The following is a 17,261-nucleotide window of genomic DNA, read 5'->3' as shown; positions in this document are numbered from 1 at the left end:
CTGGCAGAATTTTTTGGGTTTTCCATACAGAGTATCATGTCATCTGCGAAGTGTGAAAGTTTGACCTCCTCCTGGCTGATTTGGATGACTTTTTTTTCTTTGTGTTGTCTGATGGCTAAGGCTAAGACTTCCAATATTATGTTGAACAACAGTGGTGAGAGTGGACATCCCTGTCTTTTCCTGACCTTTGGGGGAAAGCTCTCAGTTTTTCCACATTGAGGATAAAAGAACAGCAAATAAAACCCAAAACCAACAGAAGACAGGAAATAATAAAGATTAAAGCAGAAATCAATGCTATTGAAACCAAAAACACAGTAAAACAGATCAATGAAACCAGAAGCTGGTTCTTTGAAAGAATTAACAAAAGTGATAAACCACTAGCCAGTTTTATCAAAAAGAAAAAGGAAAGGACCCAAATAAAATCAAGAATTAAAGAGGAGAGATCACAACCAACATAGCAGAAATAAAAACAATAATAAGAGAATATTATGAGCAATTGTATGCCAATAAAATGGGCAATCTGGAAGAAATAGACAAATTCCTATAAACATATAAACTACCAAAACTGAAACAGAAGAAATAGAAAATTTGAACAGACCCATAAAGAGTAAAGAAATTGAATTAATAATCAAACATCTCCCAAAAAACAATAGTCCAGGGCCAGATGGCTTTCCAGGGGAATACTACCAAACATTTAAGGAAGAGTTAACACCTCTTCTCCTGAAGCTGTTCCAAAAAATAGAAATGGAAGGAAAACTTCCAAACTCTTTCCATGAAGCCAGCATTACCTTGATTCCAAAACCAGACAAAGACGCCACTAAAAAGGAGAACTACAGACCAATTTTCCTGATGAACGTGGATGCAAAAATCCTCAACAAGGTTTTAGCCAACCAGATCCAACAATACATTAAAAAAATATTCACCATAACCAAGTGGAATTTATACTTGGGATGCAGGACTGGTTCAATATCCAGAAAACAATCAATGTGATTCATCACATCAATAAAAGAAAGGACAAGAACCATATGATCCTCTCAATAGATGCAGAGAAAGCATTTGACAAAATACAGCATCGTTTCTTGATAAAAACCCTCAAGAAAGTAGAGATAGAAGGGTCATACCTCGAGATCATAAAAGCCATATATTAAAGAACCTATGCTAATTATTCTAATGAGATTTTTGTTAATGTTATAACATTTATAATATTTGTTAGTATTTAATAATGTCTGTGCATAACATTTAAAAGGCAACTCAAAAAAAAAAAAAAAAAAAAAACAAAGAACACCTTGGTGGCTCAGTGGGTTAAGCATCAGACTTTGGTTCAGGTCATGATCTCCCGGTTATTGAGTTCGAGTCCTGCATCAGGCTCTGTGCTGACAATTCAGAGCCTGAATCCTGCCTCAGGTTCTGTGTGTGTCTCTCTCTCAGCCCCTCCCTCGCTCACACCCTCTCTCTCTCTCTCTCTCTCTCTCTAAAATAAATAAACATTAAAAATAATAATGATAACTAAAAAAATAAAAGGCAACTCAAAAATTTCCAAATGACCTCAATAAGAAATCTACTCAAGACTGATTTCTTGCAATATGGTAGACCAGATACCCTAAAAAATTCTCCCAGTGTTAAGTCCCCTAATTAGCATTAAAAAAGAGGGAAGAAATCCTCAGAGGCCAAAAATAGAAAAAAGAAAAACAAATACAATTAAGTAGAAATTCAGAGAGAAAAGCGAAAGATGCACTGTGATTATTTTTTTTATGTGTCAATTTGGCTAGGCTGCAGTCCCCATTATTCAAACATTACTCTGGACGTTGCTGTGAGAGGTGTTTCATAGGTGTAAATTAAAGTCCATTAATAATGTCAAAGTAGGGGCGCCTGGGTGGCGCAGTCGGTTAAGCGTCCGACTTCAGCCAGGTCACCATCTCGCGGTCCGTGAGTTCAAGCCCCGCGTCGGGCTCTGGGCTGATGGCTCAGAGCCTGGAGCCTGTTTCCGATTCTGTGTCTCCCTCTCTCTCTGCCTCTCCCCCGTTCATGCTCTGTCTCTCTCTGTCCCAAAAATAAATAAACATTGAAAAAAAAATTAAAAAAAAAATAAAGTCAAAGTAAAGAGAATTATTCTTGATAATCTGTAGGTCTGATTTAATCAGCTGAAAGATCCTAAGAGCAGAGCTGAGACTTCCCAGAAGAAATTCTGCCTTGGACAGCTGCTTCAGCCTAAGCCTGAGACTTGCAGCCTGCCCTTCCTCACAGTCTGCCCATGGATTTTGGATTTGCCTTGCCAGCCCCCGCTATTGTGGTAACCACTTTTCTTGCAATAAATCTCCTAATGTATATTTCTTACTGGTTCTGCTTCTCTGGCTGAACTCAGATTGATGCACACAGCCAGCTGGGGCATCTGCTGCTCCCTACTTTTGCTCTGGGGAACAATGGTAAGTTTAAAAGTCAGATTAGAGGGATGCCTGGATGGCTCAGTTGGTTAAGTGTCTGACTCTTGATTTCCGCTCAGGTCTTGATCTCCCGGTTCATGAGATAGAGCCTGCCATTGGGCTCTGTGCTGACACCATGAAGCCTGCTCTCTCTCTCTCTCTCTCTCTCTCTCTCCTCTCTCTCTGGTCCCCACCACCCCCCATGCCTCTCTCTCTGTCCCCACCCCCATGCATGCACTTGAGCCCTCTCTCTCTTTCCCTCTCTCTTAAAATAAATAAACATTTTTTTTAAAAAGTCAGATTAGAGAATAAATGAAAAACTGAACGAGAAAACAAAGAACTAGTAAGCAAACTTAAACTTGGTTCTCCAGGCTTGAACTCTGGGACAGGAGAGAAAACTATTTATGGAGAATCTATAGCCACAAGCCATAGATTTGGGGTCCAACTTCATAACAAATATGTTTGTTAAGTTCAACACTAAGAATAGAGAAATGCCACTTCATATCCACCAGACCAGCCAAATATAAAAGTGAGAATAGCAAGTATTGGACAGAACATGGAACAGTGGGAACTCTCATTTACCATGCTTGAATATCAACTTTGGAAAACAAGTTTGCATCATCTGGTAAAGTCAGATGTATATAGACTATGAGATATTCATTCCACTATCTTTGATAAGGACTTGAATCCTAAGAAACATGTATAAGAACAGTCTTGTTTTTAAATTTTCATTTATTTAAATTCAAATTAGTTAACATACAGTGTACTATTGGCTTCTGGAGTAGAACTCAGAGATTCATCACTTCGGTATAACACCCAGTGCTCATCCCTACAAGTGCCCTCCTTAATTCCCATCACACATTTAGCTCATCGCTCCACCCTCCCCCTCCCCCCTGCAGCAACCCTGTTTGTTCTCTATATTTAAGAGTCTCTTATGGTTTGCCTCCTTCTCTGTTTTTATCTTATTTTTCCTTCCCTTCTCCTATGTTCATCTGTTGTGGTTCTTAAATTCCACCTGTGAGTGAAATCATATGATATTTGTCTTTCTCTGACTTATTTTGCTTAGCATAATACACTCTAGTTCCATCCACGTTGTTGCAAATGGCAAGATTTCATTCTTTTTGACGACAAATAGTATTCCATTGTATATATATACCACATTGTAGGGATTGACTTAGTCACAGAGACCCTCCATCCTGTTATCCTTAAAGAAAGCTTCTGAGATCAAAAAGCACATGAGTTTTGCACAACTGCAGAGTCAAATGTTATCCAGTTCAATGTAAGTATACACCACATCTTCTTTATCCATTCATCAGTTGATGGTCATTTGGGCTCTTTCCATAATTTGGCTATTGTTGATAGTGCTGCTATAAACATTAGGGTGCATGTGCCCCCTTTGAATCAGTATTTTCGTATCCCTTGGGTAAATTCCTAGAAATGCAATTGCTGGGTCATAGGGTAGTTCTCTTCTTAATTTTTTAAGGAACCTCCATACTGTTTTCCAGAGTGGCTGCTCCAGGTTGCATTCCCACCAACAGTGCAAAAGGGTTCCCCTTTCTTCATATCCTCACCGTATCCTCTTGTTTCCTGAGTTGTTAATTTTAGCTATCCTGCCAGGTGTGAGGTAGTACCTCGTTGTGGTTTTGACTTTTATTTCCCTGATGATGAGTGATATTGAGCATCTTTTAAATATCTATTAGCCAACTGGATGTCTTCTTTGGAAAATTGTCTATTCATGTCTTTTGCCATTTTTTCACTAGATTATTTGTTTGGGTTTTGAGTTTGGTAAGTTCTTTATAGATTTTGGATACTAACCCTGTATACAACAGATCATTTTCAAATATATTCTCCCATTTCATTGGTTGCCTTTTAGTTTTGTTGATTGTTTCCTTTGCTGTGCAGAAGCTTTTTACATTGATGAGGTCCCAGTAGTTCATTTTTGCTTTTATTTCCCTTGCCTGCAGAGACATGTCTAGTAAGAAGTTGCTGCAGCCAAGGTCAAAGAAGTTGCTGCCTGTTTTCTCCTGTAGGATTTTGATGGTTTCTTATTTCACATTTAGGTCTTTCATCCATTTTGAGTTTATTTTTGTGTATGGTGTAAGAAAGTGGTCCAGTGTCATTCTTCTGCATGTCACCGTCCAGTTTTCTCTTCATTTGCTGAAAAGACTGTCTTTTTTCCATTGGATACTCTTTCCTGCTTTGTTGAAGGTTAGTTGGCCTATATAATTGTCCCCAACTGGGAGCAGTTCAGATCTACACACAGGAGACAGGATCAGGTGGAACATTCACATAATGAAATGCAGTGATAGGGAAAATGAACGAATTATAGCTACATGTCCTAGCAAAAATATAATGTACAGTGACAAAAATCCCAATTCATTCATTGAGGTCCCATTTTCCTTCATGGTCTTACCAGATATTATAAAAATAAAACTAGGACCAGATCCCGACTTACCCATGTCTCACATCCAGGCTGTCAGCTCTGAAGACCAAGAATTATATCCTATTCACATATGAACCCACAGAACCTAGGGGAGCACCAGACATAAAGAATGTACTCAGGGCACCTGGGTGGCTCAGTCAGTTAAGCGTCCAACTTCAGCTCAGGTCACACCGACAGTACAGAGGCTGCTTGGGATTCTCTCTCTCCCTCTCTCTCTGCCCCTCCTCAGTTCATGCTCATGCGCTCTCTCAAAATAAATAAACATTTAAAAAAGAATATACTCAATATATAGATGTTGAATGAATAAATTTTGAACACAAAAATGCATGCCAGGAACCAGACCCTATGTTCCTAACCTAGAATACCTAATGCATCAAATCCCAAACTCTGACCTTACCTGCCTAGACCTCTTCCCGCCATTGATAACCCTGTAGCTGTTAGCATCAGACCTATCTGACTAGTGTTAATTCTCCCCTTCCCCAGTCTCCTAAAACCATTGTTCCCCCAGATATCCATCTAAAACCCACTCAAGTCCCAGTGTGATATGTTCTTGACAAAAAACTTCAGATAAAGGAACTTGTCATTGTCGGTAAAATGAACTTTTAGACCATATTGATAAGGGACCCATTGTGAAATTCCTGAACACCTTTCTACATGGGAAATAAACATAAGTAAAGGGACACATTTTAGAGGAAAATAACTGATACATTTTCTCTCTTGAACTACTAGAGCATTTTTAAAGTACATCTTTTTTTTCACTACCAAAGGTGTTTCTGCCTTGAACATTACAAAGGCAGAACATGTTACACAAGTAAAGGTGATCTTTCTTGATATAATCACAGTAATTCAACCTCGAAACACCAACTGACCTAAGTATGAAGTGTACCTTAATGTTGGCTAATGACATGGCCACTGTAAGTTAATTCCATCATCCCGGCAGGGTAATGTGACATAAGAACACCACAATTACCTTGTTTGGAAAGACCAAGTACATTTAAATAAAGCAAGATTTTTAAAACCCAAATGTCATATATATTTTAAGAATATTCACAAGCACATTAGATTATTCTTGAATCTCTAGCTGTCATTTAGGCATTAAATCATATTGTTGTCTTAGGAAGGAAGATGTTCACAGAACAACTGACACCTTCTGAACTTCTAGAAAATACACATTTCTCTTTTCTTTCTATCAGTGTTATGCAGACAAGAGGCTAGTATACTCTAGTCTCATCTATCTGGCTATGAATCACTACTTCATTCCAATGATTTACTAAATTTCTAGTTTGCACCACCTACTACGTTACATAATGTTTGGGAAGGGAATTCCTACTCCAATGGGGCTTTCAAGACTGTTGATAAAACAAGATTTATATATTCAAAGAAGACATAAGAATAAACATGAAGGAGTATAAAGCCCAAGGTATAATAGAACCTTGACTTCTAAGCTTGGCTAACTTCAGAACACCTACTGCTTTGATGGCTTTGAATGTTCACTCCCTTCACCAGAGCACCTGAGTGGCTCAGTTGGTTAAGCATCTGACTTCGGCTCAGGTCATGATCTCATAGTTTGTGAGTTTGAGCCCCACGCCGGGCTCTGTGCTGACAGCTCAGAGCCTGAAGCCTGCTTCGGATTCTGTGTCTCCCTCTCTCACTGTTCCTCCCCTGCCTGTGCTCTCTCAGAAATAAGTAAGTATTAAAAAAGCTTTTTTAAAATAGAAAGTTCACTCCCTTGTCTGAATCGCATTGCATCTTTGGTGAAAAAAAGGAGCTGCATTAGGCATTCTGAAAGGTCCTTCCAAAAGAGCCGTTCCGTTCTGACAGTGGGAGGTTTTAAGCAAGTTTAAGAGAATATCTTTTAGAAGATATGTGTGGAGAAATGCACAATACAAATATTTCTCCAAGTAGCATTAATCAGAGCAGTTTCCAAAGTAATGGTAAGCCTTAGGGTTGGTGGGGAAACACAATAACGAAATGATATAACAAGTGCCATAGCTGAGGTATTGTGCATGACCTAACAGGGACACGACATTTGTAAACCCCTCTTTTCCTATCTATCCTTTCTGCCTTTATGACTAAATATGTGCCATTCTCAACTCATTATTAATGAACTCTACCTCAACAGAGAGGTGTTCAAGGCAGGTGGGTGAGGATTAGCCTAACTCACTTCACAGAGCAACTGTAGCTACAGAAGTGATTCTCCAGGCAAGTTCACTCACTGCCCTAATCACTCTCTCTGCCATAGTGATGACCCAGTGATCTAAAAAATAGTAAATCACACATACAAAGTGTTATCCCATCATCCAGTGTGTAATAGGAATTGGGAAAGTCTTCAAGTGATTAGATCAGAGCCCTAAAATTTCACACTGAGACTAAGTTATCTGAATTAGTAATTTAATCAATCAGATCATCCAGAAGAAGTATCTTCTCCCAGTTCTTGCTCGAAGGAGATTTAGACAGTAAGTTTTCCAATTAAGGACAAAGTTGGGATGGCTTTCTAAAGTTAAAGAATTTAAGCAGCTGTCCATTTTCGTGTAAAAACACATTACAGACTCAAAATTTCTTATTGTTTACATACTCTGCTCTGCAAAGATTACAGAAGAAACTCCCAGGAAAGTTACCATCTATCCCAGGGTCTGGGTGAAGTCTGTAGAGAAATTACTTGTGCCCTTGTCCTTTCCTTCTCTTGCCTGCAAAGCTCAAGTTCTGAGTCCTCTCAAACCATGATCAGAATCCCCCCGCGCTAATTCCTTCACTATCTATTTTCTCATTGAGGTCCATGGTTTCCAAATCCTTAAGACATATAAATAATATTAATGATTCCTTTTGTTAACTGGCCCCCGGCCCATAATTTTTTTCCTCTGAAGAAAGGAGAAACTATGCAACATTTAAGAAAATGTTCCCATTTCCAGGGGCGCTTTATGCATAGATTATTATCTTCTACAAATCAAAGAGAATGTGGGAATTGCAAGTAAATAACTTGGTCAGTTTACCTCTGAAAACTACCTGAAACTGTTTAGCACAAGGCAGAGAGGACCAGTTCAGGTCACTCCAGGTTCCAAAGGTCAGGAAACATGTCAGTGAACTACAAACAAAAGGCAGCCAAAAGAAGCTTAGCTCAGTTCATCATCTGATGAATATCTGTTGATGTATCTTTCAGTTTATCTTCACACATCATTATCAGCATCATCAAACATTTAAATCTGCCTTCCAAAGGCAGATATCACAAGCAGTTTGGTAATATTCCACACTATAACTTTGTTAAGAGTAGAAATCATTGTCTTTAATTTAAACTATCTTCCTCTAGAAGATTCAAAAAGTTAAAAAAAAAAAAAAAAAGCAGGGGCACCTGGGTGGCTCAGTCAGTTAAGGGTCCAACTCTTGATCTCAGCTCAAGTGTTGATTTCAGGGTCATAAGTTCAAGCCCCAAACTGGGCTCCACCCTGGGTGTGAAGCCTACTTAGAAAAAAAAAAATCACCATTGTGCATATCATGTAAGTATCATTGATTAATGTGGCAAGGATGTAGAAGATGCTTTCTCCCGTTCCCATTAAGAATATGAAGAGACTATGGAGAAGTGAAATGATTCTACAGGGGCACATACTTTGTGGCAACAGAAGAGTGGGGAGGAGATAAAAGATTTGAGTAAGAATAAGTCATGATGTAATAAAACAATAATAGAACCAAGACAAACTACTCCTCAATGCAGTAAGGAAATTTAAGTCACAATACCCTTTAATCCGCAGGTTGGTTCCCTCTGCTCTGGAGCTCTCTGACTCTGCCTCCTGTAAATGATGTGTGGGTGGTACTCTCCCTCAGTCAGTGGATGCTTTTTGACAGGCTCAATGAAGAAGTCTCCATGCGGTAGATGGAAAAATCCAGTCTGTAAATACACATAATGCAAAGGCCTATTTGAATCAATTCTGTATCTATGTAAAGACAATTAGTAAAGTGAAAATTACATAGATCACAATGATCCCTAAAATTCATAAAACCAATGCTTTTATAGTCTGCAATCTGATGTCCCAGAAAAGCTACACATAAATAAGTTCATGAGATGTCATAGCTTATAGTCATAGTTATTCAATGTTTTGGGGTCATGGATCCCTTTGAGACTCCAATGAAAAAAGTATACCATACACATGTAACCAAAATGTGGCACACAATTATGCAAGTTCATCCCCCTGCCCCTAAAACCCATTGCTGGGTATCTAGGAATCTTAAGTTAAGCACCTATGCTTCTCAGTTGCCCTGTTATGGAGTTGGTACCTATACTCCATACTCCACTGAAAATTCTTTGGAACGTTTACCTGTATGTGGGTAGCCCAGCCTCATGTTCGTATGGCTGCTTGACTTGAAATGATGCCATTCTGCTCTCAAGGAAACAAAGAACAGAATGCTGAGTCCATGATCTGAGACTGAGTTTCCTGGAGTCTACAGTGCAAAGTCCTCTGTTGGTTTCCAGGGGAAAGGGGCCACTCTAATTTCACAGTTATGGGAATCAGCAATATGCTGGAGAACGCCCATCATGAGTAACTTCCTGGAGGTCAGGTCTAGAAGTGGTATATGCCTCAACTCTCTTTTCTCTTCAGGAAGTTTTCTTGGTCCCCATTTGAGATGTTTAGAAAACTCCTTTGCCAATGATCTCCTAGGATGGACTTAAATCTAAGGATCTGAGTTTTATATAAATGAAAAAAAGAGCTTGCCCTAGAAGACCTGCCTAAGGCATCATACTGAAGTGACCGGGAGCTCAGACTCTGGAATTTTAGTGGGTTCAATCCCAACTCCTCCATATATTAGCATCATGACCTTGGGCAAATGACTTGCTCAGTTTTAGCCTTCTCAAGTGAAAAGTGGGAATAATCAAATGTCGTTATGAAGACCAAATGAGTTAATGTATGCAAAGCTCTTAGAAGAGAGCCTGGCTCATAGTCTTATTGAACATTAAGTGTTTCCATATTTTATGTCATCTCATTGTATAGAATCAATATAGCCATTTAGTCAATAATAAGCTTGCAAAAGTAAACCTGGAAACACTGGAGGCTTAGGGAAACAGTGAAAGCTTCCAAGTTCAAGCCCCTCACTATACCTCAGCAAGCCAGGGCTGCCCTGCTCTGCAGACAAGTCTGAAGACTCTCTGAGCAGCCTCCACAGTCAACAGGCAAGAGGCGCTCCATGAAAGGAGGCTGCTGTCTATGGCCAGTCTCTAACTTGGGTGTCTTTCCAAAATATTTGCTTCATTAGACCAGTAATATAACCAGATCTTAACATAAATGTCACAACTGGCTTCCTGTTTTGATTACTGACATTAAAATATCTTTAATAACAAGGGGAATAGGAAAAATGGCACACTTTACTGGCAGTCATAAGAACAGCTGTGTGGCTTTGAATAGGTCACCCAGCCGGTAAAACAGAGATAATGCCTACTACCTCACAGGGCTGTTAGATGAACCAAATCAGCTAAGGCTTATAAAAGTGCCAATGCAAAGTGCTTTACAAATGCAGGGTGGTAATGTTTTAACTACCACTAAATCAGCGGTTACATGTGACTTCAAATTTCTGACCTTTCTTAGGAGACATGACTTTTTTCTCAGAATCTTTCTCTGAGGCCCATGGGATTGAGAGAACTAAAAAGGTCCAGATTGTAATAAAATAGCTGTAAACAGACTCGTGCAGTGCTGAGATTTGGTTCCATTCCGACACTGAGACAGAGAACAGGGACATGAGGAGAATGTGAGCCCGTTGTTGATAAAGCTCATTTGTTCCACAGAAATAAGAACTCAAGGGGGGTGCCTGGGTGGCTCAGTTGGTTGAGCATGCGCGACTTTGGCTCAGGTCATGATCTCATAGCTCGTGAGTTTGAGCCCCGCGTCGGGCTATGTGCTGACAGCTCAGAGCTTGGAGCCTGCTTCCGATTCTGTGTCTCCCTCTCTCTCTGCCCCTAACCCACTTGCATTCTGTCTCTGTCTCTCTCAAAAATAAATAAATATTTTTAAAAATTTTAAAAAAAAGAAAGAAAGAAGAACTCAAGGACCCCCCAGGGAAAGCTGATGCGGGGTCCCTTTGTGCAACTGCTATCAATACTGATGTCCTTGAAGAGAAAAAATTCACCAACAAGAAGGATTTATTGGTATTTCTTTAGCCTCACATTTGGACTCAGGTAGTACAGAAGAAACAAATGGGGCTCCAGTTGAGAATATATAACTGTTTACGAGTAACATGAATGAGAATGCACGCAAGCCAAACAAGCGTTTTCCCAAAGCACTTTTATCTGCATTCCTCCACGAGGCCAGCCTTGCCAGCTTGCACCCGGAAATCACCTGTTCAGTCTAAATATTCCTCAGAAGCTGGATGGTGACCTGAGAGAGCTGGCTGACTCACCAGCTGGAGGGGAAGAAGGACACCTGCTCACATGCATGGACCCCATGTGTGTGTCACACGGAAGAAGAGGGGATGAAGAGACATCCACTGGTTTGGAGGAGAGTGTGGTGGAAAGATTCCTAGCTGAGCTCTGCACCTCTCTCTCCACCGACACATAAACATAAATCTATATACAACTGGTATCCAGGTGGCTACAGTTTGTTGGTCTCTTCCCACCTAACTGGAGCCAGGTCATGCTGGAAGAACTCATCTATGGTTTGCTTTCCAGATGAAATACTGGCTCCATGCTTTCCTGAAGCTGAATGCCCAAGAGAATCACCTTCTATTACCAGTTCTGGATCTGAGCCAAAAAAGTCACTTTTCATTCCAATCTGCTCTATAACCTGCTCACCTTTCTTAGATCCTTGAAGGAGAATGGGAATAGACTCAAAAGAAGTATGTAACTCACTGGGGAATTGTACTCTGTTCCCAGAAGAACCAAGGCAGAATGAACCCCAGACATAAGCTCAAAGAAGACAAATTGGCCCTTTCTCTCCATTGTTATCTACTCTTCCCCCTCGGCATCCAGTAGTCTCAGCAAACTGCTAACTCCCTTTTGGAAACAAGCTCATGTCCTTGTTTTAACTAAGTTATAAATATCTGTGAATGCTTCCTGAGGCTATCTTCTAAGAATTGTTTTGAATAAACTTTAATTTGAAGATTTATAAACATATGGAAAGATATACAAATCATAACTGTAAAGTCCCATAAATCTTTCACAGATGGAACACCTAAATAGAGAAACAGAACATTCCCAGCAGCTGAGAAACTCCCTGTTCCCTTCCTAGTCAATACCATTCCCCAAGGGTAACCATTATTCTGATTTCTAACACTAATAAATTAATGTTAAGCCTATCCTTGATTCTTCACAGGAAGCATTACTTGACACAAAAGAAAAAAATGTCTACTAATTGGTTTCAACTGTTAGAGACTGAACAAAGGAAAAGATTTTAAGGCAGGTGGGTGTCTTAAAGCCTATTAAATCAGACTCTTCATATTGCTTTATGCTTGTCAGGCAAACTCAGCTGGTGGTGATGAGACAAGGGGCTGAGCCACCTTGGCTTGAGTCAGCTGTCACTGAACCTCTACTACTCTCTGCTAAGGAAAGGTGGGGAAGGACCTTCACAGAATCTTTGGATCCAATTTACTTTCCCTAGTCTCAGACTGAATAGTTGTCTACAACCTCTTCTCCACCCATCAAAAGTGTTAGTCGTCTTGATGTAATTGACACCATACTTTAGTTACTGCAATGATTTGGGCCTAGGGGGAAATGGGCAGTGTCTCACAAGAAATTTGTGAATGGAGTGTTCTAGAATCACACAGCCTAGACACTCTGAAGAGTCACCTAACCTGTGCTGGCATGCTTTCCAGTTTTGCCACAGGTAAAACCCTGCAGAATGAAGAATAACAACAATGGTATTGCAGACGACATAGGAGAGAACTGCCAAATCAGTTCCATCCCTCAGGACGCTGTGTAGCACAGCGGAAGCGGGTGCTATTCACATAGGAAAAAGCTGTGAATGTACCCCCCTGGAGCTGTGCAATGGAACAATGCTGCCAAAACTCATCATCCTGTCCTGGAAAGAAATTCCTTTTCATTTGAAAATTTCAGAAGTTACCAGATCAACTTTTTCTTCCCATGGTGACAAAGACAACATGAGCAACATAATGGTTTGGGATAAAGAGGCACCCAGGATATTCAGGTATAGTGCATGAGTCACTGGAAAAATACCACCTGTCCCCCATTATAATACAGAGGAAAAGGATAAAAATGCATCCCCCAAATCATCCTTATAGATTATAAATCTATATCTGTATCACTGGGCCATCCCTGTGCTAAGAGCTCTAAGAGGGGTAGTGACTCCTGCCCTCAAGGCTTATAATGCAGCCAGGAAGACAAGATTTGATATAGAGCACCCTCTAGAAAGGTGTGTATTGGTGAGGGGTACCTCCCTAGGTGCTAGAGATTCCAGTGCTGGGATTCAGGGAAGATGAAGACCAGTGAGGGCGAGTGCTTTTAATTTTTATTCATTTTTTGACAGAGACAGCATGCTAGCAGGGGAGGGGCAGAGAGAGAGGGCGAGACAGAACCCAAAGCAGGCTCCAGGCTCTGAGATGTCAGCACAGAGCCTGACGCGGGGCTCGAACTCACAAACTGTGAGACCATGACCTGAGCTGAAGTCAACCGCTTAACCTACTGAGCCACCCAGGCGCCCCTCGAGGGCGAGTGCTTTTAAGAGGGCAAAAATAGAAGACTGCACTTCTAGTCTACAAAACACTTGGCAGAGCCCTAAACCCATGACAGAACTATTAACATTTTTGTTGCTGGTCTGCAAGAGGCAGAGCGTTTTATCATTTAATATGTAACCAGGACCCTAAGTGAGAAGTCAAGAGATGATAGAAGCCACAAAATATAGATGTAAGACCACTGAGAAGATTCCTACAGGAATGTCCCACCCTCTGCTGTGATCCCAAGAGTTCCCTGACACGTCTCCATGGAGCCAAAGGGGAGAGTGACTGGTAATGACATAGACTCATGAAGATTGTGCATATTAGTCTTGGCAGCACTAGTAATTCATGTGGTTTGAGGAGATAAAACTCAAGCCAGGAAGACATTCCCTGATGCATCCAACCTGGTAATTACCATATGTCAGGCAGATATTATAACAGTACAGATCTGGTCCCTATCTCCTGAAACTGTTGCCAAAGAGAACTTCCTGTGATGTGGAGATGTTTTATATCTGCACTGTCCAATTTGATAGCCATAAGCCTCATTTAACTTTTTTTAAAATTAAAAAAAAATTTTTAATGTTTTATTTATTTTTGAGAGAGACAGAGACAGAATGCAAGTGGGTTAGGGGCAGAGAGAGAGGGAGACACAGAATCAGAAGCAGGCTCCAGGCTCTGAGCTATCAGCACAGAGCCCGACATGGGGCTCGAACCCATGAGCTGTGAGATCATGACCTGAGCCAAAGTCGGATGCTCAACCGACTGAGCCACCCAGGCCCCTCTTTTTCAAAATATTTTATTTGAGTAGAGTTGACAGGTGTACAACATAGTGAGTCAGTAAGTCTATACATTATGCTATGCTCACTACAAGTGTAGTCACCATCTGTCACCATACAACGCTGTCACAGTATCATTGACTACATTATCTATGCTATACTTTTTATTTCCATGACTTTTTCATTTCATAACTGGAAGCTTATAGCTCCCACTCCCCTTCACCCATTTTTCCCATCCTCCCATCCCCCATACTCTCTGGCAACCATCAGTTCTGTCCTCTGTATTCAAAGGTCTGATTTTACTTTTTGTTTGTTTGTTGATTTATTTGTTTTGTTTTTAGTTTCTACATATGACTGAAATCATATAGTATTCGTCTTTTTCAGTATAACTTATTTCACTTAGCATAATATCTTCTAAGGTCTCTCCAAGTTGTCACAAATAGCAAGATCTCATTTTTTATGGCTGTGTAATATTATTCTGTGTGTGTGTATGTGTGTGTGTGTGTGTGTGTGTGTGTGTGTGTGTGTACATCTTCTTTGTCCATTCATCTATCAATAGACATTCAGGTTGCTTGCATACCTTGGCTATTGTAAATAATGTTGTAATGAACAGAGGAGTGCATGTATCTTTTCAAAATAGTATTTTCATTTTATTCAGGTAAATACCCAGTAGTGGAATTATTGAATCATAGAACAAAGCTGGAAGTACCACAATTCCAGATTTTAAGATACACCATAAAGATGTATTAATCAAAACAGTATGGTACTGGAATAAAAACGGACACCCAAATCAATCTTAGAAATAAACACTTGCTTATATGGTTAATTAATGTATGACAAAGAAGGCAAGAATCTACGGTGGGGAAGGACAGTCTCTTCAATAAATGGTGCTGGGAAAGCTGGACAGGAACATGCAAAAGAATGAAACCGGAACACTTTTTTACACCGTACACAAAAATAAACTCAAAATGGATTAAACACCTAAATGTGAGACCTAAAACATAAAATCCTAGAAGAGAACACAAGGAGTAATTCCTTTGACATTGGCCATAGCAACATTTTTCTAGATAGGTGTCCTCACACAAGGAAAACAAAAGCAAAGGAAAACTATTGGGACAACATCAAAATAAAAAGCTTCTGCACAGTGAAGGGAAGCCACCAACAAAACAAAAAGGCAACCTACTTAATAGGAGAAGATAGTTTCAAAAGATATGTCTGATAAGGATAAACAAACACATAGGGAACTTCTACAACTCAACACCAAAAAAATATGATTAAAAAAATGGGGAGAGGACCTGAGTACACATTTTTCCAAAGAAGACATCCAGATGGCCAACAGACACATGAAAAGATGCTCAACATGACTAATTATCAGGGAAATGCAAATCAAAACAACAATGAGATATCACCTTCAACCTGTCAGAATAGCTACTATCAAAAAGATAAGAAATAGCAAGTGGTAGTGAGGATGTGGAGAAAAAAGAACACTTGTGCACTATTGGTAGGAATGCAAATTGGTGCAGTCACTAGGGAAAACAGTATGAAGCTCCCCCCAAAATTAAAAATAAAAATACCATATGATCCAATTTTATTTAACTTTAATTATTATCTTGAATTAAAACAGCCACAGGTGGTTAATAGCTACCATATTGGGCACGTATTTCTAGAGACTGGCTGACTAACAAAGGAGATCCACAGCATATGGATCATACAGTGATAAGGGCTGTAATCAAGGCAAATATGAAGACCTACTTTAAAAGAAAAACAGACAAGGGGCGCCTGGGTGGCTCAGTTGGTTGAGCGTCCGACTTCGGCTCAGGTCATGATCTCGAGGTCTGTGAGTTCAAGCCCCACATCGGGCTCTGTGCTGACAGCTGGGAGCCTGGAGCCTGTTTCGGATTCTGTGTCTCCCTCTCTCTCTGACCCTCCTCTGTTTGTACTCTGTCTCTCTCTGTCTCAAAAATAAATAAAAACGTTAAAAAAAATTAAAAGAAAAACAAACAAATGTGACATTTCACTATAACAGTTTGTTTTTCGAGATCAAGTCAATCAGGAGTCAGTTTGAAAACACCAATGTACTGCACACAGACTTCGGAGAATTGAGAGAGAGAAGTAAGTATTAAAAAATGCAACACTTGCCAAAATTAAAATGAATCATCAGGAGCAAATTTGGCAGGAGAAGGACTGTGAGAGGGGGCTGCCATTGTCCTGAGACCAGAATGGAAGGGGCGTGGATGTCCCAGCAGGAGCCTGGGACTGGAGTCGTGATCATATAGAATTGGAAGCCAGGCTCCACTTATAGAAGGAGTTGTTCCTCTGGGAGCTCTGGAATGTCAATCTACATGTCCTCACACGTCTCCCATGCCCTTCAGAGAAGCCTGCCACAACCCTAACATACAAAAGACCAATCCCACTCACTGGCTGGCAATTTGGAGCCTAAATAGTAGGGAAAAAAATCCCTTTACTTAAAAAAAGTTAATGAAATGGATTCCAAAACAAATATAAGATCAAAAATCCATTACAGGATTTAATGGAAATAGCATGAGCTGTGTGATCTTGGTCAAATTAGTCAATACAGGGAGCCTCATTTTTCTCATCTGTAAAGTGGGGCAAAATCTACCTTAATTTGCAGGGTTGTATCTATCAGAGATGTCGTATGTAAAGTTCTCAGCAGAAGGCTTTACCATATTTACTGGTACTCAATAAATGCACTGCAGCTGTCATAGCATCATCCACAGTAAGCATAATAATACAAAGTGGTGAGGAAAGAAAGTCTCTCAAGTCTACCTGCTTGGTTCGTCTCTTAGCTGCAAGTAACTTAACTTCTCTCTGGGCCTCAGTTTGCTCATCTGAAAAATATGCACAATGAGAGTAACTTGTTAACTTATTAAAACTTACTGTGTATATTAAATGAGTCAGTATAAAGTACCTGAATGAATGTTAGCACATAAGTGCCTAATAACAGTTAGTATGATA

At 40.0% G+C, this 17,261-nt stretch overlaps 1 protein-coding gene across 3 annotated transcripts in view; it reads right to left on the bottom strand.

Moving 5' to 3' along the window:
• ADAMTS12 (ADAM metallopeptidase with thrombospondin type 1 motif 12) overlaps positions 1-17,261 on the bottom strand; it is a 336,805-nt gene that overhangs the window by 201,521 nt on the left and 118,023 nt on the right. For all 3 annotated transcript variants that reach the window (XM_045440828.1, XM_045440822.1, XM_045440815.1), the window contains exon 3: positions 8,593-8,743. In XM_045440828.1, the coding sequence (XP_045296784.1) occupies positions 8,593-8,743 (151 nt within the window). The remainder of the gene's footprint in view (positions 1-8,592; positions 8,744-17,261) is intronic.

The sequence above is a fragment of the Leopardus geoffroyi genome, chromosome A1, assembly GCF_018350155.1.
Source record: "Leopardus geoffroyi isolate Oge1 chromosome A1, O.geoffroyi_Oge1_pat1.0, whole genome shotgun sequence".
Taxonomy (NCBI): domain Eukaryota; kingdom Metazoa; phylum Chordata; class Mammalia; order Carnivora; family Felidae; genus Leopardus; species Leopardus geoffroyi.
Note: the sequence above shows the minus strand (reverse complement) of the source record. Positions and strands in the feature narration are given on the sequence as shown.